The sequence below is a fragment of the Oncorhynchus keta genome, chromosome 22 (assembly GCF_023373465.1).
Source record: "Oncorhynchus keta strain PuntledgeMale-10-30-2019 chromosome 22, Oket_V2, whole genome shotgun sequence".
Classification (NCBI taxonomy): domain Eukaryota; kingdom Metazoa; phylum Chordata; class Actinopteri; order Salmoniformes; family Salmonidae; genus Oncorhynchus; species Oncorhynchus keta.
Window position 1 is genome coordinate 36630147 of NC_068442.1, and position 25510 is coordinate 36655656.

General features: G+C 40.5%; 1 protein-coding gene across 2 annotated transcripts; it reads right to left on the minus strand.

The window, feature by feature from the left end:
• Positions 1-2426: 2426 nt before the first annotated feature.
• On the minus strand, positions 2427-25445 carry LOC118375119 (ran-binding protein 3-like). Of its 2 annotated transcripts, XM_035761618.2 has the most exons (16): positions 25301-25445; positions 14953-15008; positions 14736-14772; positions 9939-10025; positions 9772-9849; positions 9541-9606; positions 9251-9346; positions 8969-9066; positions 7227-7312; positions 7038-7113; positions 6801-6897; positions 6532-6656; positions 6216-6336; positions 5857-5999; positions 5335-5521; positions 2427-4870 (listed from the first exon to the last, which is right to left on the minus strand). In XM_035761618.2, exons 1-16 carry the CDS (start codon positions 25320-25322, stop codon positions 4824-4826), a joined length of 1422 nt encoding a protein of 473 aa, XP_035617511.1. In that variant the 5' UTR covers positions 25323-25445; the 3' UTR covers positions 2427-4823. The 2 variants fall into 2 exon arrangements, with proteins under 2 accessions (XP_035617511.1, XP_052331080.1); XM_052475120.1 differs by lacking the exons at positions 14736-14772; positions 25301-25445 and having other exon boundaries at positions 14953-15009.
• Positions 25446-25510: the final 65 nt, after the last annotated feature.

Here is a 25510-nt window from a genome sequence, read left to right on the forward strand (position 1 = left end):
GGTGGTTTCAGAGGTTTCATCTTAAAATGATAATAATGTCAGAAAAATATGATTAACCATCTTCAGGCCAAGAGCACCCTCCTGTTGATAGTGTCCCATCTTCAGACCAAGAGCACCCTCATGTTGATAGCAAACCATCTTCAGACCAAGAGCACCCTCCTGTTGATAGTGACCCATCTTCAGGCCAAGAGCACCCTCCTGTTGATAGTGAACCATCTTCAGGCCAAGATCACCCTCCTGTTGATAGTGACCCATCTTCAGGCCAAGATCACCCTCCTGTTGATAGTGACCCATCTTCAGGCCAAGAGCACCCTCCTGTTGATAGTGAACCATCTTCAGGCCAAGATCACCCTCCTGTTGATAGTGACCCATCTTCAGGCCAAGAGCACCCTCCTGTTGATAGTGACCCATCTTCAGGCCAAGAGCATCCTCCTGTTGATAGTGTCCCATCTTCAGACCAAGAGCACCCTCCTGTTGATAGTGACCCATCTTCAGGCCAAGAGCACCCTCCTGTTGATAGTGAACCATCTTCAGGCCAAGATCACCCTCCTGTTGATAGTGACCCATCTTCAGGCCAAGATCACCCTCCTGTTGATAGTGAACCATCTTCAGGCCAAGACCACCCTCCTGTGGCGAGAGAGCAACACTCCCTACGCTGAGACAGTTTGAGCTTGCAGGATTAGCTATTGTACTTCGAAACGACTCACTCTAGTTCACCTGAAATGCAAGTGAAACCATACGATCAAAGCTATTTGATTAAACCCAGAAAACAACAAAACAAGCGTTGCTTTCTGTTAAAAGTTTTAATGTAATTTTGAAATACATTTGATATGACAATTTTACATAAACATTTTTTATAACAAGTTTTTTAAAATTTTTATTTTGTTTTTTGTTTGTTTTTGCCTTTTTCCTAGCCATTTTATACTAAAGCAAAAAATAACATGATTGTTTCACCTGTCAAAACAGTAGACTCAACAATAAATTTCAGATGAAGGGACTGAGACAGGGGTGGGCAACTCTGTTCATGGAGAGTTGTGGAGGCCTTTGTTTCACCAGCCTTCAGGGCTTATTCAAATCTTTCTTCTATTTTATTGTAAATCATTATAAGTGAATTAACTAAACGGCACTAAATCCTGCACTCCCTGCAGCGCTCTAGGTCCCAAGATGCCCATCCCTAGGACTGGGGGAAGAGAGTCCTGACCCAGATCTCCAAGTATCCCTGTGGTTTGTTTGGACGGATGGACAGACCTCTATGGTTTGCTGACAGACAGCATCGTTATAAACAGAAATCCATGCCACACGCTCCCTTGCCTCCCTTGAGTGGGCCCAGACCGCTAGAATGACTCACTGCAATGCTGTGGTTCTCCAGCCCAATGTTTACAGCTCAATCCATCAGCAATCCAAGCATAGTCATATCATGGTCCCTCATCTCTTATACATCTATAGGGTGGTGGAGGGGAGGGGGAGATTTACTGCCTTCTTCTTTAATATCCTCAAAACCTTTTAAGGGAAAAAAACTAAGAAAAACCTAGAACCAAAAGACTCAAATCTGTCAACGACATTTGCCGGCACTGTACTAGGGTTATAAGAAAGAGGAGGCGTTCCATTGAGTGAAGGCATTAGAGATTGGTAAATAATATACTACAGCTAGTAGATGCTCTGACAGCCATACAAGTAGTCTTTCTCTGATACACACATCAACAGGGGTGAATGGTACAGTATCTCCTCCTGTGTGTTGTCTGAATGGACATTTGCTATGACTTTGTAGCCTCTTTGTCCTTATTTCACACACATTGGGCAATTGATATCAAAATGACTGGTTAAGGAGGGCATTGTTGAAAGGAGACATGTAGCTATTCTAGTGCTCCTCAATGACAAGCATCTTTATCCTGATAGGTGTGGTTTCTCTCTAGATGTCTCCCTTGGAAAGAGGGGATAGGTGGTAAGCAAGCCTTTCCCTCGTAAGTGGGCCTGTTTGAAATTAATCTGCTTTTTTTCGGACAATTCCAACAACTATTAATGCAACACTCCCGATCCCTTGAGTATCTCTGGCATACCTACTCTATGAACACACCTGCGTTGTATTGGATCAATCACAACAAGCAGCAATGCCACTACTGTAAACGATCACCTAATATATTGAAGTTAATGGCATGTTAAGAGGCCAATGCAGATGACATGTTCCTATGAAAACATATTCCAGTCACAGATACAGTATGAGACAGATGCTCTTGTACAATAGCAGCAAGGGCGCATCCATGTCAACTAGGTTTCATAACATCCTCTTCACTCAACTTCCATTCAAAGATGGACTGTTTTGATCTCGATCTAACAGAATATCAACATTGACTTGTATAGTGATAGGAAATGCAACAAAATAGCACCAGGTTATGGAACAACAGGCATAACAAAAAAAACAACAAAAAAACAGGTAGATGTTTTAAGGGAACTATAGCAGACATGACAGAAATTTCAGCAACAAAAATATAACATGAACAAAAGTGTATATCGGTCTTACAGTCACTCCCCAACAAATAACCATCAACAACCCCAATGTAAACAACATTCAACACTTCATTATCAACCACCTTTGCCAATTAATCAATGGACAGCCTCAGTTCATGTGCATTTACGAACATTAAAACAATTCATATTGATGGGAGAAATATCACAGAGAAGGAAAAGTGCTGAAGAATGTCAGTCCCTGGCCCTTTATATAGAGACAAGTTGCCATACATTCATGTCCAGGGCCCAGTTTCTTTTGAAGTTATCTAGATTTTACCTATCGGATAGGATTAAATGCATAGAAATAGAATGAATAGAATGGACAAAACATTGACTTGAATGGGGACTTCCGTTCTATTCATTCTATTCTTATCTGATAGGCGAAACCCAGATAACTTTTTAAAAACTGGGCCATTAGGAATAGTCCTGTTTGTAGCTACACAAGCAGAATGTGAAAAATGGAGAGAACACAATTTTACGGAGCACATTACACGGTGAGGTTTCTATAGACTGCAGTGAAGAAGAGTACTAAATAAGGAGTTGTCCTTTTTTTACACTTAAAAGGAGTAATCTACTCAAACTATATTTTGGAATTTGTTTCATTATCAACAGTAAAATGACAATTACCTAAATAAAGTTTGAGTGGATTATTCCTTTAAAGGCTGCTTATTCAATAATATACATTACAGGATTTATACATTTTAACCAATAATATGTCTACATGCCTGTTTTTTTTTGTTTCAAACTTTTCTTAGTATACTTTTTGTTAGTTAAAATATTTTTTTTTACATCAAAGGCTTGTAGTAAATGAAAAAGTAGAACGCTATAATACAACTTAGAAATATTACTCATTCCAACGATGAGGAAGAAAAAGGCTTGAAACAAGAGGAACTACACTTCACTGAAGAAAATATTACATTATTCATCTATGTCTCTTTAAGGGCTGTTTGTTTTAAATACACCAGACCAGAGCCATCTATTTAACAAAGGAATAAATAGAGGGCTCAGCACCAGACTATTGGTGAAAAATACTGTACCCTGTGTGCGTAGTACCACCTGTTCCAATGTCTATAGCTCTTTTAATAAAATGGCAGCATTCGCTGTTCTGAGAGTATATGTGCATTTTGTAGGGTTTTGATGTCAAACAAGTTTAGGACAGATGCAAATAATGACATGCTAGATACACCCTAACCTAAAAGTGATCATATGGGCCTTTCTGATCGCATGAAAAAAATAGGGATTTTGTTGTTGTTGCAATGGTCTTATATGATTCTGAGATCGTGGATGTTGTACACAAAGCCTTGTGATTGGAACTTATTTAAAACGAATTACATAATTGTAAACCACTATATATATTTGAGAACATATATATTTATCTGATCTATCTAAAAAATGTTTATATATTTGAAACAAACAAATCTAACGGCTATATTCAGGGTAAACTTTGGGGTCATGGTGCAAACAAATCCAACAAGCTTTCTTATTTACAGAATTAGTTCATTTTCGCATGAATTTCAAAAGCAAAGTCCATAATATTAACTATCAATAAAAACATAATGTACCAGTAATAATAATAATCATGAACACAGGTAAATCCCACTGTTTAATTCAATATTTTATGGCTACGAACATCAAAGCAGGTGTTTGCACAAGGGATATTAAATTCAACCGATTTGTGGTAAAAAAATAAATGACAATGTGGACGACAGACTAAAAACTAACAGTGGCCAGAGGTGGTATTGACGGACTAATCCTAGCTAGAGTGTGTGCAAGCATTTTGCCTTAGAAAAATACAACTTGAAGTAAGAGACACTCTACAATGACAAAACTCTGTGAAAAAAAAAAAACTTTATAAACATATTTGCTAGGCAACTCAATCTTTACCTCGCTGAACAAAATACAAGCCCCACTGAAGTGCCTGAGGTCTGTTCTTTTGCAAGGTGGCTAAAGTCCCACTTTTAACAGCAAACTATTTAGAATGTACTTATATCAGCTAGAGAAGAAAACTGCTTTCTCATTCACTCAGACTCATCAATATGATGAGCATCCAATTCACAACACCCCCTCCCCCCCAAATCCAGTTCTAGAGGTAAAAAAAAAAGAAGACAAATACTAAACAAAAACGACCATCCATCCCAGATAAACTGTGAATCCAGAGTGTGAACTGCAGAGTTAACTTAGTAACACCTGCATAGGATACTTCCTGGCGCTCCACTGTGACCTCAGACCACTGGGGAGATGCTAGCCTGAGGTGTCCATGGAGGGGTCTGTAAGGTGTTCCTGACTGCAGTGCGTGAGCCGATGAAGGGGGGCAGGTGCTATGAAGACCCACTCCCACTCCCGCAGGACTGGGCCTCTGGACCCTCTGGGGAGAGGAGAGACAGGCCTGGTGAGTGATAGACTAGGGCAGTCCAATCAAATAGTGTTTTAAATGACATTCTTGGGCTTTTTGAATGGGACAGATATGTTTTGCTTGCATGAAATAAGGGAAATCCAAGACACTTCACAACATCCAAGGAAACAGTGCAAGGGTCCTATTCAAAGACACCCAGATCACTTCCTTGAACCATCAGCGAGGGTGTCGAAGGTCACTTACTTGGACCTTCAAATATTTGTTGGACCGTTAGGGGGAATGTCCAGATAACATTTTTGGACCACCATACAACTTTTCCCAGATCACTTCCAGATAACAGTTTTGGACCATTAGTTTGTGTCCAGGATATCATTAGATCACTTTTTTGAAAAATCACAGTAAAGAGGTCTTCAGGTCCGTTTGTGGTGATTGGAAAAGTTGGGGTAACAGCTAGGCTAAGGGGTTATATAGTTTACCTGTAGTGTTGGCAGTGGGTGTGAGCGGTTCGTCCTCATCACTATCCTCCCCGTTAGACTGGGGATGAGGGATGTGGCCATCTGGGATGGGGACCCTGGGCTCTGGCTCTTGGTCTGAGCGGCTCCGCAGGGCCAGAATACGATGGTGCAGCGCTGCGTACAGCTGCCCTGTGTCCTTAGAGCTTGCCTGGAACAGAAATGACACATCAGCACTAAACTGGATGTTCTGGAAGTGTTAGATATACTCAACATCTATTACCACTGTCAGTGTCATTACTATGTAATAACCAGAGCCATGTTTTTAGAGAGTTGGGCCAATGCAGTTTCTGCGTTTTGATGCATTTACATGACACTTCAACATTCTATGGCAAGCCATGTTAGTTCCCCATTAACATTATATGGGGAATATTTAAACTATTCTTTGTAACTGAAAGCATTATAACAATATTAAACATTCTAAAAGTGGGTCAAACACTCTTAAATATATATCTCTAGTTATAACTAATGTGGTCTTTCTCATACCGATATGAGGAAGACCTTGACCCCCTGGTCCTCAGTGTCCATGGCTGTGATGCGGACACTCTTCTCGCTGGCCTTGTCCGTCTGCATTTGAGGCCACAGTTTGGTGTTGAGGATCAGACGCAAACTGCCCTGGGTCCTCATCACTACAGCACAGAAAACAATGTATAGAATAACCAATGTAATACCTTCAAATGGGAGTTGCATTTTGACAGATGTACAAAAACAACTCCATAGAATCATACGATACAATCCAGGGCAGTGTGGCATGACAGTAAAGTGTATTGAGATTTTTAAATTAACTAAATTGTTGATATGATTTGATTCATGACTAATGATTAATTCATGATTAATGACTGTACCCAGCCTGGACTGTAACGATCCCTCCTCTGTGGAAGCCATATCATTGAGCCTTAGCAGTCCTCTGCCTCTCTCAACCCAAGACTGGGAAGCTTTGTCAAACACAAATAACTTGCACTGGACCTAAGGTGACAAAAAAACATGCCAGTGTCAGAGAATGACCATGGACCATTTCAGCCTATTTCCAACTGTCTGGGGAGACATGTAAACACAAAACAATCAATCAACAATTGCTCAATTTCATGGTGAACTACAAACATTCTCTGACATTGAAATCAAGCAATTAAACACCTAACACGTAGGAAACCTCTTGCATACCTGAAGAACGTTACTCTCCGACTCCTCTCCAGTTCTGACCTCTACTTTCTCTAACAAACACCTCTTGGCTGTGGCTTTGGTGTAGGCCGCCGCCGACTCCTCCAAAGACTCTGTCACATTGTTATCTGTAAACAAGAGAACCAAAACCGCATTCAAACACTGTCACATAGTAGGGGCCTGAAAAAAGCCAGGTGTTTCCTTCATTGCATTGCCATTACATAAGCCTCTTAACATTCATTTCATATCCAGTATGGTCTTTATTTACTCACCTTTATCAGGGCTGCTGTCTTTTGACGGGAGCTCACAGGGCGGGGCGGTGGGGGGATCTCTGTTGCCCTTGGCAGCTTGTTCACATTTCAACGGACTCTGCAAAACAAGAATGTTATACAACATGCTTTAACACAACTTTGTGGATGCCATCATTAGTTGGAAGAGGGACAAATGGTAGAAGAAAAAAAACAGTGATAAAAGATGACTAGATTAGCCTCACAAAGAGCAAGTCTTACCAGGACACGATCCGACATGTTCTGTCCAAACACAAACTTATCCCCGTCATCAGCCTTGTTCTCAGCCTTCTGTAAGCTGGGTGGGAAACATACAGGAGAAAGGATTTTAGATAGGGGAGATGAAAGAGTAGCCTAATAAAACAGATGACTGATCATATCCATTGTCGACAGAATCCATAAACGGCTAACCTGGGAGTGCTTCTGTATTGTAGGAAATAATTGGTTTCCCCTGATTCTGCTGATGTAGAGCCTTTCTGTTCACTGCTTTGCTCAACCTAGACCAATGGAGAAAAGGGTAAGGATCAGACACATAACCAAAAAGGAACCGATCAAAAGAATGTAACAAAGCTTGCAAGGCCACAAGAGGCTGCTATATTGTGATTTACCCACACACCCAGTGGGCTGTTGTCAGGTATGAGGCAAAGCCCAGAGCACTTCACAACATCTTTGAAAAGTATTCCATATGACATGCAGTTTAGTTAACTATTCAATGTCAGCTTGGCTCTGACATTCTGGCCAAATACAACTGTGTATTCCACAGGAGGATCCGTTTTCCCTCCTCCTGTCCTGCTCTCATCCCTCTCGCTTTTCTTCTCCTTGAAAGAAGATTAAAGCAGCGAGAGACAGTCATGAAAATTCCAAAATGAATGTTCAAGCATAAAACCTGCCTTTGTGTCTTGTCCTGTTGTGTTTTTTGTTGTTATGAACTCGCTTGATAACTATATACAGTACTTGTCAAAAGTTTGGACAGACCTACTCAAAGATTTATCTTTATTTTTACTATTTTCTACACTGTAGAGTAATAGTGAAGACATCAAAACTAATAAATAACACATATGGAATTATGTAGTAACCAAAAAAAGTATTAAACAAATGAAAATATATGCTATAGATTCTTCAAAGTAGCCACTCTTTGCCTTGATGAAAGCTTTGCACACTCTTGGCATTCTCTCAACCAGCTTCATAAGCAGTCACCTGGAATGCATTACAATTAACAGGTGTGTCTTGTGAATTTGTGGGATTAATTTCCTTCTTAATGCATTTGAGCCAATCAGTTGTGTTGTGACAAGGTAGGGGTGGTATACAGAAGATAACCCTATTTGGTAAAAGACCAATTCCATGTTATGGCAAGAACAGCTCAAATAAGCAAATAGAAATGACAGTCCATCATTACTTTAAGACATGAAGGTCAGTCAATCCAGCAAATTTCAAGAACTTTGAAAGTTTATTCAAGTGCAGTCGCAAGTAACAGACACATCTCAACATCAACTGTTCAGATGAGACTGCTTGAATCAGGCCTTCGTGGTCGATTTGCTGCTACTAAAGGACACCAATATTAAGAAGAGACTTGCTTGGTCCAAGAAACACGAGCAATGGTGATACTATCAGTGATTTATTTAGCTTTCAAGACACACTTAACCAACATGGCTACCACAGCATACTGCAGTGATATACCATGCCATCTGGTTTGTGCTTGGTGGGACTATCATTTATTTTTCATGGCTGTGTAAGGGCTATTTCACCAAGAAGGTGAGTGATGGAGTGCTGCATCAGATTACCTGACCTCCACAATCATCCGACCTCAACCTAAATGAGATGGTTTAGGATGATTTGGACCGCAGAGTGAAGGAAAAGTAGCCAACAAGTGCTCAGCATATGTGGGAACCCCTTCAAGACTGTTGGAAAAGCATTCCAGGTGAGAGAGATGCCAAAAGTGTGCAAAGCTGTCATCGAGGCAAAGGCTGGCTACTTTGAAGAATCTAAAATTTGTTTAACACTTTTTTGGTTACTACATGATTCCATATGTGTTATTTCATAGTTTTCATGTCTTCACTATTATTCTACAATGTAGAAAATAGTAAAAATAAAGAAAAACCCTTGAATGAGTAGGTGTGTCCAAACTTTTGACGCCCTTTCACCTCTCGGCCTACCTGTGACGTGGTCGTGTCATCACAATTCTCTGTGTCGTTCTGGGTAACTGGTAGACCCTCTGATGACCTGTCCACTCCATTTGTACCACTGTTCAACCCTATCAGGACCACAAGAAGAGACTGGTTGGATTTCTTTCACCTTCAACGAATGTTTTGTCGAAGCACATTGAGATGGAAGGAAGCTGAAGGAGAATGGCCATCGCAGAACAGAACAAAGTAGTACAGCTGTTTATTTGAGAGGATCTGAAGACTAAGGTTAATCCGTCCTGAAAGTGTGCTTACCGGTCTGGGTTAGTGATTTGGTGGTCAGAGGGGCCTGCAGTACTGCTGGTCGTAGTACACTGCGCTGCTGCTCCTTGGGTTTCTGGCTCGGGACACCTGCAACACATTATACTTGGACTAAATATAAGGCTCTGGACAGACCAAAGCCAGACAAAGAAGGGACATCTTTTTGCACTCTTATTGTGATGTTTTGTACATTGTGTTTATGCCTGTTACTTAGCCTGTATACTAGACCCCCAAAACCCAGCGTTAGGAACTAATATGACATTGACTCGAGAGAGGGCACCCACCTGCACTAGGAGCCTGTCCATGGATCAGGGTGGGAGGCTTCAGGCGAAACCCAACCGTTTTCTCCTCTGTTGACATGAGAACAGAGAAAGAAGGAGAAAGAGAGAGGGAACGTGAGATAGCTGGAAGCTAAGCCAGAAATTTGTTTATAAAAAAAATGGATTCTTCAAGGGTAGTTTTCCTTATCATGCAAATATCAACTAGGTTGAAAAGGAGATCTTAAGATAACTCACCAGGTTCTGAATCTGAATGATTATTTCCTGTCGGGGACTGACAGAAACTGGATGGCATGAACACATTGTTCTTAGAAACTGCATAAGACAAAAATAAATAACATGAGTACACACCCTTTCTCCACAAACTATGGAAAGTTGTTTAATTAAACAAAATGTACCATTACCTGAATGTGCGGGTGGGAACTGTGTTAGTGACGATGTCCTTTCCCTCTTGGCCGGGGGACAGTAACTACTCTCATCTTTATCAGAGTCTGGAGGAGACAGAACGAGCAAAGATTAGCAAAGTAACTATACTGAACAAAAATATACTCAACATGTACAGTCGACGTAGGAAGTTTACATACACCACAGACAAATACATTTAAACTCACTTTTTCACAATTCCTGACATTTAATCCTAGTAAAAATTCCCTGTCTTTGGTCAGTTAGGATCACTACTTTATTTTAAGAATGTGAAATGTCAGAATCATAGCAGAGAGAATTATTTCTTTCAGCTTTTATTTCTTTCATTACAGTCCCAGTGGGTCAGAAGTTCACATACACTCAATTAGTATTTGGTAGCATTTCCTTTAAATTGTTTATCTTGGGTCAAACGTTACGGGGAGCCTTCTTGCTCGCACATGCTTTTTCAGTTCGGCCCACAAATTTTCTATGGGATTGAGGTCAGGGCTTTGTGATGGCCACTCCAATACCTTGACGTTGTTGTCCTTTTAAACCATTTTCCCACAACTTTGGAAGTATGTTTGGGGTCGTTGTCCATTTCGAAGACCCATTTACGACCAAGCTTTAACTTGACTGATGTCTTGAGATGTTGCTTCAATATATCCACATAATTTCCCTCCTCATGAACCATCTATTTTGTGAAGTGCACCAGTTCCTCCTGCAGCAAAGCACCCCCACAACATGATGCTGCCACCCCTGTGCTTCACGGTTGGGATGGTGGTCTTTGGCTTGCAAGCCTCCCCCCTTTTCCTCCAAACATAACGATGGTCATTATGGCCAAACAGTTCTATTTTTGTTTCAACAGACCAGAGGACATTTCTCCAAAAAGTACAATCTTTGTCCCCATGTGCAGTTGCAAACCATAGTCTGGCTTTTTTATGGCGGTTTTGGAGCAGTGACTTCTTCCTTGCTGAACGGCCTTTCAGGTTATGTCGATATAGGACTCGTTTTACTGTGGATATAGATACCGGTTTCCTCCAGCATCTTCATAAGATCCTTTGCTTTTGTTCTGGTATTGATTTGCACTTTTCACACCAAAGTACGTTCATCTCTAGGAGACAGAACGCGTCTCCTTCCTGAGCGGTATGATGGCTGTGGGTTCCCATGGTGTTTATACTTGCATACTATTGTTTGTACAGATGAACGTGGTACCATCAGGCACTTGGAAATTGCTCCCAAGGATGAACCTGACTTGTGGAGGTCTACAATTTTTGTTTCTGAGGTCTTGGCTGATGTCTTTTGATTTTCCCATGATGTCAAGCAAAGAGGCACTGAGTTTGAAGGTAGGCCTTGAAATTCATCCACAGTAGAGGTCGACCGAATAATCGGAATGGCCGATTAATTAGGGCCGATTTCAAGTTTTCATAACAATTGGAAATTGGTATTTTTGGACACGGATTTGGCCATTTTTTTTTATTTAATCTTTATTTAACCAGGCAAGTCAGTTAAGAACACATTCTTATTTTCAATGACGGCCTAGGAACAGTGGGTTAACTGCCTCGTTCAGGGGCAGAACGACAGATGTTCACCTTGTAAGCTTGGGGGATACAATCTTGCAACCTTACAGTTAAGTAGTCCAACGCTATAACCACCTGCCTCTCCTTGTACTCCACAAGGAGACTGCCTGTTACGCGAATGCAGTAAGCCAAGGTAAGTTGCTAGCTAGCATTAAACTTATCTTATAAAAAAACAATAAATCAATCGATCATAATCACTAGTTAACTACACATGGTTGATGATATTACTAGTTTATCTAGCGTGTCCTGCGTTGCATATAATTTGACTGAGCATACAGGCATACAAGAATCTGACTGGGCGGTGGTAGGCAGCAGCAGGTTCGTAAGCATTCATTCAAACAACACTTCCGTGCGTTTTGCCAGCAGCTCTTTGCTGTGTGTCAAGCATTGCACTGTTTATGACTTCAAGCCTATCAACTCCCGAGATGAGGCTGGTGTAACCGATGTGAAATGGCTAGCTAGTTAGTGGGGTGCTAATAGCGTTTCAAACGTCACTCGCTCTGAGACTTGGAGTGGTTGTTCCCCTTGCTCTGCATGGGTAACGCTGCTTTCGAGGGTGGCTGTTGTCGTTGTGTTCCTGGTTCGAGCCCAGGTAGGGGCGAGGAGAGGGACGGAAGCTATACTGTTACACTGGCAATACTAAAGTGCCTATAAGAACATCCAATAGTGAAAGGTTAATGAAATACAAATGGTATAGAGGGAAATAGTCCTATAATTCCTATAATAACTACAACCTAAAACTCCTTACCTGGGAATATTGAAGACTCATGTTCAAAAGAACCACCAGCTTTCATATGTTCTCATTTTCTGAGCAAGGAATTTAAACGTTAGCTTTCTTACATGGCACATATTGCACTTTTACTTTCTTCTCCAACACTTTGTTGATGCATTATTAAAACCGAATTGAACATGTTTCATTATTTATTTGAGGATAAATTAAATTTATTGATGTATTATATTAAGTTAAAATAAGTGTTCATTCAGTATTGTTGTAATTGTCATTAATACAAATAAAAAATAAAAAAGTGCTTTTAAAAAATTATTTTATTTATTTTAATTTTATTTAAAATCGGACCATTAATCGATATCGGCTTTTTTGGTCCTCCAATGACCTGTATCGGTATCAGCGTTGAAAAATCATAATCGGTCGACCTCTAATCCACAGGTACACCTCCAATTGACTAAAATTATGTCAAGTAGCCTATCAGAAGCTTCTAAAGCCAAGACATTATTTTAGGGAATTTTCCATGCTGTTTCGTGGCACAGTCAACTTAAGTGTATGTAAACTTCTGACCAACTGGAATTGTGATACAGTGAATTATAAGTGAAATAATCTGTCTGTAAACAATTGTTGGACAAATTACTTGTGTCATGCACAAAGTACAGGTCCTAACCGACTTGCCAAAACTACAGTTTTTTAATTAACAAGAAATTTGTGGAGTGGTTGAAAAACAAGTTTTAATGGCTCCAACCTTCTTTTTTTCCCTTCTTTTTTTACAACTTTATTTAACTAGGCAAGTCAGTTAAGAACAAATTCTTATTTTCAATGACGGCCTAGGAACAGTGGGTTAACTGCCTGTTCAGGGGCAGAACAACAGATGTGTACCTTGTCAGCTCGGGGGTTTGAACTTGCAACCTTCCGGTTACTAGACCAACGCTCTAACCACTAGGCTTCTCTGCTGCTGCCCATACACCTAAGTGTATGTAAACTTCCGACTTAAACTGTAAAGTGTTGGTCCCTTGTTTTATGAGCTGAAATAAAAGATCCCAGAAATGTTCCATACGCACGCAAATATTGATCTCAAATTTTGTGCACAAATATATATATACACATACATTTTAGTCACCGACTGTTTACATTGCTATTAGTGAGCATTTCTACTTTTCCAATATAATCCATCCACCTGACAGGTGTGGCATATCAATAAACTGATTAAACAGCATGATCATTACACAGATGCACCTTGTACTGGGGATAAAAGGCCACTCAAAATGTGCAGTCATCACACCACACTGCCACAGATGTCTGAAGTTGAGGGAGCGTGCAATTGGCATGCTGACTGCATGAATGTCCACCAGAGCGGTTGCCAGAATATATAATGTTGTTTTAGAGAATTTGGCAGTACGTCCAACCGTCCTCAGAACCCGAGACCACGTGTAACCCCACCAGCCCAGGACCTCCACATCCGACTTCTTCAACTGAGGGATCATCTGAGACCAGCTACCCTAACAGCTGAAGAAACTATTGTTTTGCACAACTGAAGAATTTCTGCACAAACTGTCAGAAACCATCTCAGGGAAACTCATCTGCGTGCTCATCATCCTCGCCAAGGTCTAGACCTGACTGCCTTTCGGCATTGTAACATACTTCTGTGGGTTACTGGCACGCTGGAGAAGTACGCTCCTCACACAGATGAATCCCGGTATCAACTATACCGGGCAGATGCCAGGCAGCGTGTATGGCGTCGTGTAGGCGAGCTGTTTGCTGATGTCAACGTTGTGAACAGAGTGCCCCATGGTGGCGGTGGGGTTATGGTATGGGCAGGCAAGAGCAACAGACAACGAACACAATTGCATTTAATTGATGGCAATTTAAATGCACCGTGATGAGATCCTGAGGCCCATTTCAGCGCCATTCATCCGCCGCCATCACCGCATGATAAGGCACGGCCCCATGTCGCAAGGATCTGTACGCAATTCCTGGAAGATGAATATTTCCCATTTCTTCCATTGCCTACATACTCACCAGACAGTCACCCATTGAGCATGTTAGAGATGCTCTGGATCAATGTGTATGACAGCGTGTTCCTATTCCCGCCAATGTCCAGCAACTTCGCACAGCCATTGAAGTGGGAGGAGTGGGACAACATTCCACAGGCCACAATCAACAGTCTTATCAACTCTATGCGAAGGAGATGTGTAACGCTGCATAAGGCAGATGGTGGTCACACCAGATACGGACTGGTTTTCTGATCCACACCCCTACCTTTTTTAAATGTATCTGTGACCAACAGATGCATATCTAGATTCCCAGTCATGTGAAATCCATAGATTAGATCTTAATTAATTAATTTCAATTGACTGATTTCATTATATGAACTGTAACGCAAGTAAAATGTTTGAAATTGATGCGTTTATATTTTTGTTCAGTGCAAAATATAAGACAGACATTTTCCATTTCCAAAGTACCAGAACCTGCTTGGTTACCCTCCTCATCCTTACCTTCTCCATCCTCCGCACTGGACCCTTCTACTGATCTCTGTTAAGGGTTTGACAGAGAAAGATGGAGATAGAGGAAGAAAGATAGGAAGAACATAACAGACATTCAGACAGAGGAAACCGAGGAAATGATCGAGTCAGTGTGAAGGCAGGTCCGCTCCATAGCATGCCGTCACACTGTTTACATTTTCAGAAGAGGTATGAAAAGAGTGTTTCTCACCTTCTGAGCTTTATCTTTCTGGAACACAAACACTGGTGGGGCTATGGCATGCTTCTCTGTAAGAGAAATCAGATGTGTCACTGTTGGAGATCTCATTTTGCACATCTTTGGGCAAAAGCTTTATGATGGATGTCTCTTCACTTTGTCTATAAAAACACCTCTCCTACTATGAGCCTTGTCTGCATTTCTAGACTACAAATATTACCAGTAGAATTCTACAGAGCTGACAAAGACACGCAGGTTAGGCCAAAGTGAAACCATGACAAGTTTTGTTCAACTGTGCACTTACTTCACCTTCCCCATAACACAATACACCTCAGGGCTCAGGCATCCAAGTCAGTGTAAGTGGACTCCCCTGTCAAGGTCAGTGCCCACAAAGCTTTTGATAGAACCTCAGCCAGGACCTAGTAAATCTTTTCCCCAAGCTATAATTAGAACCCAAGTCATAACTTAATTGAGGAGGCTCTACCCACCGGGCAGACGACAATTCAATGTCTATTCCATAGCGGTTCAATGTAATTTTGTTGAAATTATAAATCAGTCATGTGTATAAAGGAGGAAAGCACCCATTTTAAAGACAATAAAATGACAGAAAGAAAGCTGTTGAACTATGGTGGAGGTGAGATTGTCACGGTACGTGAAAATGCAGAACAGAAAGGGCAGCAAAGCCTGATTTAGAAGGCTGAGAAGGCAGATGTGCCTAGCTACTGACACTGAACAGTAAAAGCTGATATTAAGCAGATACAGTACAAGTCAGAAGATGGTCATATTTTACCAAACAAGTCCATATTATGGAAAGAACAGCTCAAATAAGCAAAAAGAAACAACATTCCATCATTACTTTAAGACATGAAGGACAGTCAATCCAGCAAATTTCAAGAACTTTGAACGTTTCTTCAAGTGCAGTCGCAAAAACCATCAAGTGCTTTGATGAAACTGGCTCTCATGAGGACCGCCACAGGAATGGAAGACCCAGAGTAACCTCTGTTGTAGAGGATAAGTTCATTAGAGTTACCAGCCTCAGAAATTGCAGCCCAAATAAATGCTTCACAGAGTTCAAGTAACAGACACATCTCAGCATCAACTGTTCAGAGGAGACTGTGTGAATCAGGCCTTCATGGTAAATTGTCTGCAAAGAAACCACTACTAAAGGAAACCAATAAGAAGATGAGACTTGCTTAGGCCATGAAACACGAGCAATGGACATTAGACCAGTGGAAATCTGTCCTTTGGTCTGATGAGTCCAAATTTGAGATTTTTGGTTCCAACCAAAAAAAAGATAGCTTTTCAATATGTAGGCCTAGTAAATCAAATCTAATTATATTTGTCATATGGGCCAAATACAACAGGTGTAAACTTTACTGTGAAATGCTTACTTATGAGCAACAATGCAGAGTTCAAAATTAAGAAAATTAGCAACAATTAAATTTAAAAAATGAGGAGTACCGCGACCGAGTCAATGTGCAGGGGTATGAGGTAGTTGAGTTCATATGTACATGTAGTTAGGGGTAAAAGTGACTAGGCAATTAGGATAGAAAATAAACAGAATAGCAAGTGTGTGTGTGTGTGTGTGTGTGTGTGTGTGTGTGTGTGTGTGTGTGTGTGTGTGTGTGTGTGTGTGTGGTGTGTGGTGTGTGTGTGTGTGTGTGTGTGTGTGTGTGTGTGTGTGTGTGTGTGTGTGTGTGTGTGTGTGTGTGTGTGTGTGTGTCTTGCCGGTTTGTGTGGTTATTTGTCCCCGGCTGAGGCAAACGGCTTTGTGATGACTTGGCATTGCTCATTTACCCTCTAGGTGTGAAACATGCATGGTGGATGCACACTGCAAGGCCTTTGACGAGAACTTTTGCATAATTACATTGAGGGCTCCAACCACACTAGTGCTATTATCTGTGATATGGCAATGAAACATTCCCCTTTTTATGAAAACCAAAAGGACACAATGGATTTGCTTCGTCACAAAATAAACTTGATGGCATTTTTACTTGATCATATTAATGAAGTGGATAAAACAAACTGCACATCCTTGATTTAATAAAAATGTGTCACAATGCTGGGTTAAACTTGATATATCCTTCACACTCTAGTCTATATTTAGCCTGTTGAAATGTACTCTATAGGCTTTCTGACTAGGCTAGTTATTTCAGTGTGTTCATATGAATGTCTGTTGTTAAAATACAACGTACTGTACACTGAACAAAAATATAAACACAATGTGTAAAGTGTTGGTCCCATGTTTCATCAGCAGAAAAAAAAGGTCCCAGAAATGTTCCATACGCACAAAAAGCTTATTTCTCTCAAATGTTGTACACATCCCTGTTAGTGAGCATTTATCCTTTTCCAAGATAATCAATCCATCTGACAGGTGTGGCATATAAAGAAGCTTATTAAACTGCATGATCACTACAGAGGTGCACCGTGTGCTGGGGACAATAAAAGGCCACTCTAAAATGTGCAGATTTGTCACACAACACAATGCCACAGATGTCTCAAGCAGGACTGTCCACCAGATCTGTTGCCAGAGAATTGAATGTTAATTTCAATACCATAAGCCGCCTCCAACATAGTTTTAGAGAATTTGGCAGTATGCCCAAACGGCATCACAACCGCAGACCACATTTATGCCACAAGACACCTGAAACCCCACCTCTTTAAGGAATACCTAGGATAGGATAAGTAATCCTTCTCACCCCCCTTTAAGATTTAGATGCACTATTGTAAAGTGACTATTCTACTGGATGTCATAAGGTGAATGCACCAATTTGTAAGTCGCTCTGGATAAGAGCGTCTGCTAAATTACTTAAATGTAATGTAAATGTGTGTGGGTTTGCTGATGCCAACCTGCCCCATGGTGGCAGTGGGGTTATGGTATGAGCAGGCATAAGCTAAGGACAATGAACACAATTGCATTTTATTGATGGAAATTTCAAACCACAAAAATACTGTGACGAGATCCTGAGGACCATTGTTTTTTAAGGTATCTGTGACCAACAGATGCATATCTGTATTCTCAGTCATGTGAAATCCATACATTGTGGCCTAATGACTTCATTTCAATTGACTGAATTCCTCATATGAACTCTAACACAGTAAAATAAATTAAATTGTTGCGTTTATATTTTTGTTCAGTATAACCTAATCTACTTCAGGCAGCATATAGCCTCAGCTCTTTACCATGAGAGAATAACTTATCTAGAAATCAATGAGGTGACACTTGCTCACATCACCGGAACTCGGGTGTTGGACAAGATAAAAGGCCTGCACAATATTGCACCTAAACTATCTTTAACAAGGCAAAATGATTTGGAAAAAACGTACAAAGATCCACCTCGGACCAAAACATTCTCATTAAATCTTATTAAAGTAAGATCGAGTGCAACCTGGTTTTGCTTCTGGGTCCCCTACCCACTGAGCATAAAGGCCTCACCCATCTCCACTCACCCTTGTCCTTGTCCATGCTGTCAATTTTGATCCCTACCTCTGGCTCTAACCATCACAAACTGAACATCTCACATTCTTCCTGCTAAGAACAGAAGGAAAATAAGATGAGTTTCAGCAAAGGGAACAAGTTGTCGAGACCAAAACACCTGATTATTCTTCTCATTTGATTGAAATTAGAAACGGATAGAAATGAATGATGTGTGTGTGATAGGCTACGTCCAATGACTGTCGCAGATTCAAATAGCAAACACGTCTCCTATGACCTCGTGCATCTGACGAAATGAGAAAGGAATCCAGGCCACAGAAGAGAAGTGAGAGGGTTTCACAAAATGGAATGGGAGTTCCAGTGTCTGTCAATGGAGCAGCTGTCAAATAGACTAACTCCAGAGAAACACAGTGGCATTCTGGAGCAAAGAGTGGCTATAGGTATTAATCTCATTAGTCTTCTAGCTATTCACATAGGGCCTACTGTCTAAGCCTCTTATTTTGAAGCTAGCCGTACGACCTTCAATTTCACATCTTAAATCTCACACATTTGAATGAACGAGCATGCACTGAAGAGATGTGTTAAAATAAGTCGTAGTATTTTTTTGATGGTGAAATCAGAAAGAAATACAGAGTAGAGAGCCAGTAGAAAGTTTGGACTTCCGGTGGCTGTGCTCTTATGCCTAGATCAAATAAAAATAGATTTGTATTGGTCACATGTGCCGAATACAACAGGTGTAGGTAGACTTTACAGTGCAATGCTTACTTATGAGCCTTTTCTCAACAATGCAAGGTTAAAAAAACAAGACAAATATTTCTAAAGAAAAAATGTAATTGTGACAATAAAACAATAACGAGGCAAGAGAAAATGAGTACCAAGTCAATGTGCAGGGGTACGAGGTAGTAGAGGTAGTACAGTATGTACATGTGGGTAGGGGTACAAGTCACTAGGCAATCAGGACATATAATAAACAGAGTAGCAGCAGCATATGTGAAGTGTGAACGTGTGTCGATGGGTGTTTCTCAATATGATACTACCGTACTCCACACTCATGCTCCAAGTGCATACTCCGAGGACATTCTCGGGTACGTTTTTGTGAGGACGAGAGTGTGAAGAACACATAAAACATTACAGTAGTGGGAGTGCTTCTCAAATGTATTACCTCACGCTGTATCTCCACATTCACTGAACCTTCTTCCAGCCAGGACAATGCCACAATAGAGACAAAACAAAATATACACAAAGCAAAAGTTTTACCTCATAATTATCAGCTAGATATACAGTACCAGCACACGTACTCATTCAAGGGTTTTTCTTTATTTGTACTATTTACTACATTGTAGAATAATAGTGAAGACATCAAAACTATGAAATAACAACAAAAGTGTTAAATCTAAATATATTTAAAATGTGAGATTCTTCAAAGTAACCAACCTTTGCCTTGATGACAGCTTTGCACACTCTTGGCATTCTCTCAACTAGAGGTCGACCGATTATGATTTTTCAACGCCGATGCCGATACCGATTATTGGAGGACCAAAAAAGGCCTATACCGATTAATCGTCTGATTGAAAAAATATATATATTTGTAATAATGACAATAACAACAATACTGAATGAACACTTATTTTAACTTAATATAATACATCAATAAAATCAATTTAGCCTCAAATAAATAATGAAACATGTTCAATTTGGTTTAAATAATGCAAAAACTAAGTGTTGGAGAAGTATACGTGCAATATGTGCCATGTAAAAAAGTTCACGTTTGAGTTCCTTGTCGGAACATGAGAACATATGAAAGTTGGTGGTTCCTTTTAACATGAGACTTCAATATTCCAAGGTAAGAGGTTTTAGGTTGTAGTTAATATAGTATTTATAGGACTATTTCTCTCTATACCATTTGTATTTCATATACCTTTGACTATTGGATGTTCTTATAGGCACTATAGTATTGCCAGTGTAACAGTATAGCTTCCGTCTCTCTCCTCACCCCTACCTGGGCTCGAACCAGGAACACATCGACAACAGCCACACGAGAAGCAGCGTTACCCATCGCTCCACAAAAGCCGCGTTACCCATCGCTCCACAAAAGCCGCAGCCCTTGCAGAGCAAGGGGAATAACTACTCCAAGTCTCAGAGAGAGTGACGTTTGAAACGCTATTAGTGCACACCCAGCTAACTAGCTAGCCATTTTACATCAGTTACACCAGCCATTAGGCTGATAGACTTGAAGTCATAAACAGCGCTGTGCTTGCGAAGAGCTGCTGGCAAAATGCACGAAAGTGCTGTTTGAATGAATGCTTACGAGCCTGCTGCTGCCTACCATCGCTCAGTCAGACTGCTCTATCAAATCATAGACTTAATTATAACATAATAACACACAGAAATACGAGCCTTTGGTCATTAATATGGTCGAATCCGGAAAATATAATTTCAAAAACAAAACGTTTATTATTTCAGTGAAATACGGAACCGTTCGGTATTTTATCTAACGGGTGGCATCCCGAAGTCTAAATATTCTTGTTACATTGCACAACCTTCAATGCTGTGTCATAATTATGTAAAATTCAGGCAAATTAGTTAGCAATGAGCCAGGCTGCCCAAACTGTTGCATATACACTGACTCTGCTTGCAATGAACGCAAGAGAAATTACACAATTTCACCTGGTTAATATTGCCTGCTAAACTGGATTTATTTTAGCTAAATATGCAGGTTTAAAAATATATACTTCTGTGTATTGATTTTAAGAAAGGCATTGGTGTTTATGGTTAGGTACAGTCGTCCAACGATTGTGCTTTTTTCGCAAATACGCTTTGGTTAAATCATCCCCCAGCGTTGCATTGATTAAATGCAATGCAAGACATGCTAGATAAACTAGTAATATCAACCATGTGTAGTTATAACCAGTGATTATGATTGATTGATTGATTGCTTTTTATAAGATAAGTTTCATGCTAGCTAGCAACTTACATTGGCTTCTACGGCATTCGCGTAAGAGGCAGGCTCCCCGTGGAGTGCAATGAGAGGCAGGTGGTTAGAGCTTTGGACTAGTTAGCTGTAAGGTTGCAAGATTAGATCCCCCGAGCGGACAAGATGAAAATCTGTCGTTCTGCCCCTGAACAAGGCAGTTAACCCACTGTTCCTAGGCCGTCATTGAAAATAAGAATGTGTTCTTAAACTGACTTGCCTAGTTAAATAAAAGGTCAAATCGCTGCCCAAACATACCGATTTCCGATTGTTGAAATCGGCCCTAATTAGTCGGCTATTCCGATTAATCGGTCGACCTCTACTCTCAACCAGCTTCATGAGGTAGTCACATGGAATGTTCATTTGTGGAATTTCTTTCCTTCTTAATGCATTTGAGCCGTTGCGACAATCAGTTGTGTTGTGACAAGTTAGGGGTAGTATATAGAAGATGGTCTTTTACCAAATACCGCTAAGTCCATATTATGGCAAGAACAGCTCAAATAAGAGAAACACATGAAGGTCAGTCAATGCGGACAATTTCAGGAACTTTGAAAGTTTCTTCAAGTGCAGTCGCAAAAACCATCAAGTACAATGATGAAACTGGCTCTCATGAGGACCACCACAGAAAAGGAAGACCCAGAGTTACCACTGCTGCAGAGGATAAGTTCATTAGAGTTACCAGCCTCAGCTTGCAGCCCAAATAAATGCTTCAGAGTTCAAATAACAGACATATCTCAACATCAACTGTTCAGAGGGGAAAGCGTGAATCAGGCCTTCACGGTCGAATTGCTGCACCACTACTAAAGGACACCAATAATAAAGAAGAGACTTGCTTGGGCCAGGAAACACGAGCAATGGGCATTAGACTGGTGGAAATCTGTCCTTTGGTCTGATGAGTCTAAACTTGATATTTTTGGTTCCAATCATTGTGTCTTTGTGTAGGTGAACGGATGATATCCGCATATGTGGTTCCCAATACACACCCCCAGGCTGTGTAAGGGCTATTTGATCAAGGAGAGTGATGGAGTGCTGCATCAGATGACCTGGCCTCCACAATCACCTGACCTCAACCCAAATGAGATGGTTCGGGATGAGTTCGATTGCAGAGTAAAGGAAAAGCAGCCAACAAGTGCTCAGCATATGTGGGAACTCCTTCAAGACGGTTGGAAAGGCATTCCAGGTGAAGCTGGTTGAGAGAATGCCAAGAGTGTACAAAGCTGTCATCAAGGTAAAGGGAGGCTACTTTGAAGAATCTATAACATATATTTTGATTTGTTTAATATTTTGATTTGTTTAACACTTTTTTTGTTACTATATGATTCCATGTGTTATTTCATAGTTTATGTATTCACTTTTATTCTACAATTTAGAAAATAGTACAAATAAAGAAAAACCCTGGAATGAGTTGGTGTGTCCAAACTTTTGACTGTTACTGTATGGAAGTCGTAATCTAGCTAGCTAGTCAATAATGACCTAAAAACCAATGTTATCAAAGGTAGATGTCCATTTTTGGTTAGCTAGCTAACAATTATATGTGGCTATCTGGCTAGCTAACACTAGTAGCTAGACCAGTTAGCTCTATTGACTTAATGTTGGTTTACGACCTACGCACACTACAGTGGGTATTGTAGTCAGGTAACCATGCCAAAATTAACACAGCGTGTATTTATTAACATATTAAGATACAATATTGTAGTCAGGCAACATATAAGATGTGAATAGGCAGAATTCCATTCCGAAGTCAGTGTGTATTTTCTCTCGCTTCAGCTGAAATAATGGCTGCCATTGATTTCAAGAAAATGTTGGTCATTTTAACATGGTTGTGTCATATTTCTTCGCATAATTTCCATTAAAGGTTGCATCGATTCAATCTTCAAAATATGTACAAACGGAGTACGCATTTGAGAAGTGCCCTCCATGCTCCATTTCGCATACTTTGATTTGGACTCATACTCCCACCCTCTCATGCTCGGAGCATGGTAGTATGCATTTTGAGAAACACCCTGTTTGAGTGTGTGTGGGGTCAACACGCACGTGTGTTTTGTGTGTGTGAGTGTAAGGAGTGTGTTGGAGTGTCAGTGTAGTATGTGTGAGTGTGCATAGAGCCAGTGCAAGGCAGTCAGTGCAAAACAATTAAGATAAAATGTATAATAAAGACCGACAGTGTCATGGCATCAATGCCGAGTAATACATTTTGCAGTGTCTAGCTCATCCATGTAGTCCAAAATTATTACTGGATTTGTGTGCAACAAAATTCAACAATCACCTTTTGCTACCATTTCTGTCAAGTCTACACTTACAGTTTTATGCAAACGACACACAAAATGCACTGCTTATGCAACACAATGCTGCAAGGCAAACGCAGCGTTCCATTGGAAATGAATGTCCTGCTGGTGTACCAAAACGCAATGACACTGTTCGTCTGATCGAGGCATTATGTGCAGCTGAGTAGATTGCACATTCAAGCGATAGATACTGTTCAATACTGGCCCTGCTCAACAAGATATCTATTCACATTGGGATAATTGTTCAAATTTGGCATCATCGCTCACCCTGGTCTCAGACTAGATGTAAACATAGTAAATGTAAATCAAAGACGATGAAATTAGTATATGTTACCTTTGGTACAGTTACATAAGACAGACGGTTACTTAAGGCAAGAACGAAAGTTGGGTGCGGAGCGGGCGTATGACGCGAATGTCTAGGTTGCGAGTTCGAATCTCACCACAGACAACATTAGCATTTTAGCAACTTGAACTACTTTTAGCATCTACTTAGCATTTAGCTAACCCTTCCCCTAACCGTAACACTTTTAGATAACTGAACCCAGCTAACGTTAGCCACCTAGTACGAACAAATATGAAAATGATTGCACTCACTACTGTAAGTCGCTCTGGATAAGTGTCTGCTAAACAATTCAAATGTAAAAATGTAAATGTAATTCATAACATGTCATACATTTTGCAAATTCTTAACATAAGATGTGTAATTCATAACATAACACAATTTGTAATTCATATTATACGAATGGGTGATACACATCCATAAATTAATACATACCAAGCAAAACGTAACATATACTAAACGCTCTGAGATATGTACAGAATAATACGAAATGCTCTGAGACAGGGTTGCATTGTTAGCTACATAAAATGGATTGACTTGATCCTATATATCAAAGTAATTCAAATCCATATAGCTAGTGTAGCCCGTTGCTAATCCTGTTATGTCACTAGGCTAGTACAGTACATTTCTTAAGCTTTGAATTTGGAACATGTAGTCTGTAGGGCCTAAAGTTACAATGGGTCAGACACCTGTGACTTGTAACCTCCGGCAATGAGCAAGAACAAGAAGGACCTAGTTCTGAACTTCTATCTGTAAACAGCACCGCCATGCAAAACACTAGCTACGGTCGGACAAAGCCATTGTTGCCTGCGTTTGCAATTAGCTAGTTTCTGAACATAGTAGATCAAGCAACATGGAGATGGTGGGAGGTTTTAAAAGGCTATTCGAGGAGACAAATTCCACCCGGTGTTTCCCACATGTGACCCAGATGTGATTTCTATTGTTCGTGAGTATTTAATTAGTTTGCTTTTCTTGTCTAGTTAACTAACTACAAAAACATGCTGATATATTGGTAGGTAGCTTATGTTAGCTAGTTCTGTAAAAATGTGATATTTTCAAAAAGTTAACTGTCACTCCCCTCACCCGGTTGTGCCACACGGTTCGGACCGCCGCCCCCCACTCCACATCCCTGTAAAATATAGCCAGCAAAGGCCGGGGATCTAACGTAAGCTAATGTTTAGTCAAACTGCTGCCTCCACATCGAGCTGCAAACACAACGGAGCATTCCCTGCACATCTGATGACAGTCCCGAAGCTGTCTGGGCAACATTCACTCGCTATTGTGGTTCATTCATTAGATTTGTTTATCTTTCTCCCTGAGCGATTCCTTACCTTCGTTTGCCAGGTCCGCCATTTTACTTCCTTACTGACACCCACAATACTCAGCGGTAGACATGCGCGTTATGGCTGGACAAATAAATGTTACTACCTCTCGGGGGAGTCATGTTTACACGTTTGTGCAACAAAACAGATCCCCACCGCCAATTTTGTGCTGTGCTCTGTAAGTCCATCATAAAATAAGTTTAAACATATTGAAACATC